At 43.2% G+C, this 2,202-nt stretch overlaps 1 protein-coding gene across 1 annotated transcript in view; it reads left to right on the top strand.

Annotated features, from left to right (window-relative positions):
- The first annotated feature begins 259 nt into the window (after positions 1-259).
- The window catches only part of TRPA1 (transient receptor potential cation channel subfamily A member 1), a 71,826-nt gene continuing 69,883 nt past the window's right edge, over positions 260-2,202 (top strand). The window contains exon 1 of the mRNA XM_009272666.2: positions 260-424. Within this exon, the coding sequence (XP_009270941.1) occupies positions 260-424 (165 nt within the window). The remainder of the gene's footprint in view (positions 425-2,202) is intronic.

Below are 2,202 nucleotides of genomic sequence, written 5' to 3' on the forward strand. Positions count from 1 at the left end.
ATGTATGAGACAAAGACAGCTCTACCAAATATTAGGAACCTAAGGCCATTCTTAACTCCAGTGACCTCACTTTGAAGCCAGTGTAATGTTAGATGCAAAGCATCTTCATGGATTTGGGCTTCGAACTTTTTGCCATTTGTGAGTCATGAGCTGAATTTGGCAAGGGATGCAAAGAATAATAAAAGCTTCTACAAGTACATTGGCCAGAAAATGAAGATTCAAGAAAATGATAAATATGACAGAACTGGTGACAACCAACATGAAGAAGGCTGAAGAACTCAACAATTTTTTTGCCTCAGTTCTCAATGGTGATCTCTCTTCCTGTATCTTTCAAGCCCCTGAACCTCAAGGCAGGGATGGGGGCAATGAAGTCCCTCCTATTGTAGGAGAAGATCAGATTCGAGACCATCTGAGGAACATGAACGTATGTAAGTCCATGGAACCCCATGAGATGCATCCCAGAGTCTTGACGGAATCAGTTGATATAGTTGCCAAGCCACTCTCAATCATATTTGAAAAGTTATGGCAGTCAGACAAAGTCCCCAGTGACTGGAAAAAGGGAAGCATCACACCCATTTTTAAAAAGGGTGAAAAGGAGAAGCCTGGGTACTACCGACCTGTCAGCCCTACCTCAGTGCCCGGTAAGATCATGGAACAGATCCTTCTGGAAGACATGTCGAAACATGTGGAAGATAGGGAGGTGATTAGAGGCAGCCAACATGGTTTCACCAAAGGCAAATCAGGCCTTACTAAACTAGTGGCCTTCTACAGTGGAGTGACTGCATCAGTGGACAAGAGAAGAGCTACGATGTCATCTACCTAGACTTCTGTAAGGCCTTTGATATGGACTTATAAGGGAGCTTATAAGAAAGACGGAGAAGAGACTTTTTACCAAGGCCTGTACTGACAGGACAAGGGGCAATGGTTTTAAACTGAAAAAGGGTAGATTTACGATGAGGGTGGTGAGACACTGGAACAGGTTGCCCAGAGAAGTTGTGGATGCCCCATCACTGGAAGAGTTCAAGGTCAGGTTGGACAGGGCTTTATGCAACCTGATCTAGTGAAAGATGTCCCTGCCCATGGCAGGCGGGGTTGGACTAGATGATCTTTAAAGGTCCTTTCCAACCCAAATGATATTCTGATTCTACTAATATGTAAAAGGGCACAAAGGCCTCTGGAAAAGAATAAAAAGACAATATATTATGACAATACCACAGGCAAGCACTCTGATCCTATTTCAGCCAATCTATGACTGTTTTCATCACCTGAGGATCTCCTTATCATATCTATATTACACCTTTCATTTGCATGACTAGGTAATTCTGATCCCCACTCTTACGGGCAGAATGGCCTAAATATAGAGCTGGTATCATTCTGTTTTTATGCAAACAAAAATGTGTGACATTTCTAAGTGTCCTTTCTGGCCTCAAACTCAGTTACACCAAGGTTTCCTAACCTTTTTGCTGGGCATCGCTGCCTGCAGTGGCATCAAAAGGCACCAATGATGGCAGCAGCCACTGTTCTGGGCTCCGTGACTTGCTATGTGCGATTTTCAAATGTCCAGAGTGCTGTTAGTTCTACATACAACCACGATTTGTATTATATTATCTGACCATGATACATCTCTAAGGCTACAACACACAGAGATTATTGTTGTGTGCTTAAGTTAGGAGATGGGAACATACAGCAGCAGAACAAGTCTCTCAGGAGATGCCATGGACTTTAATGGATCGCTACAAGTTTCTCATGCAGACAATGGTAGTTGACTGTCAGGCCAACATGGCACAGTTAAAAGTGTGTGAAAGGAAAGAAGCATTTGCAGAATCTTCTGAAACCAGTTATTTATGGCAAAACTAGATCTCTATCTATTTGATGGACTTATATAGAATCATAGAATAGTTTGGGTTGGAAGGGACCTCTAAAGGTCATCTAGTCCAACCCCCCTGCCATGGGCAGGGACATCTTCAACTAGATCAGGTTTCTCAGAGCCCCGTCCAACCTGACCTTGAATGTTTCCAGGGATGGGGCATCCACCACCTCTCTGGGCGACCTGTTGCAGTGTTTCACCACCCTCAGCGTAAAAAATTTCTTCCTTATATCTAGTCTAAATAGAATAATAGATTCATAGAATCATTAAGGTTGGAAAAGACCTGTAAGATCATTGAGTCCAACCGTCAACCCAACACCACCATGCCCACTAAA

This window comes from Aptenodytes forsteri, unplaced genomic scaffold, assembly GCF_000699145.1.
Source record: "Aptenodytes forsteri isolate BGI_AS27 unplaced genomic scaffold, ASM69914v1 Scaffold62, whole genome shotgun sequence".
Taxonomy (NCBI): domain Eukaryota; kingdom Metazoa; phylum Chordata; class Aves; order Sphenisciformes; family Spheniscidae; genus Aptenodytes; species Aptenodytes forsteri.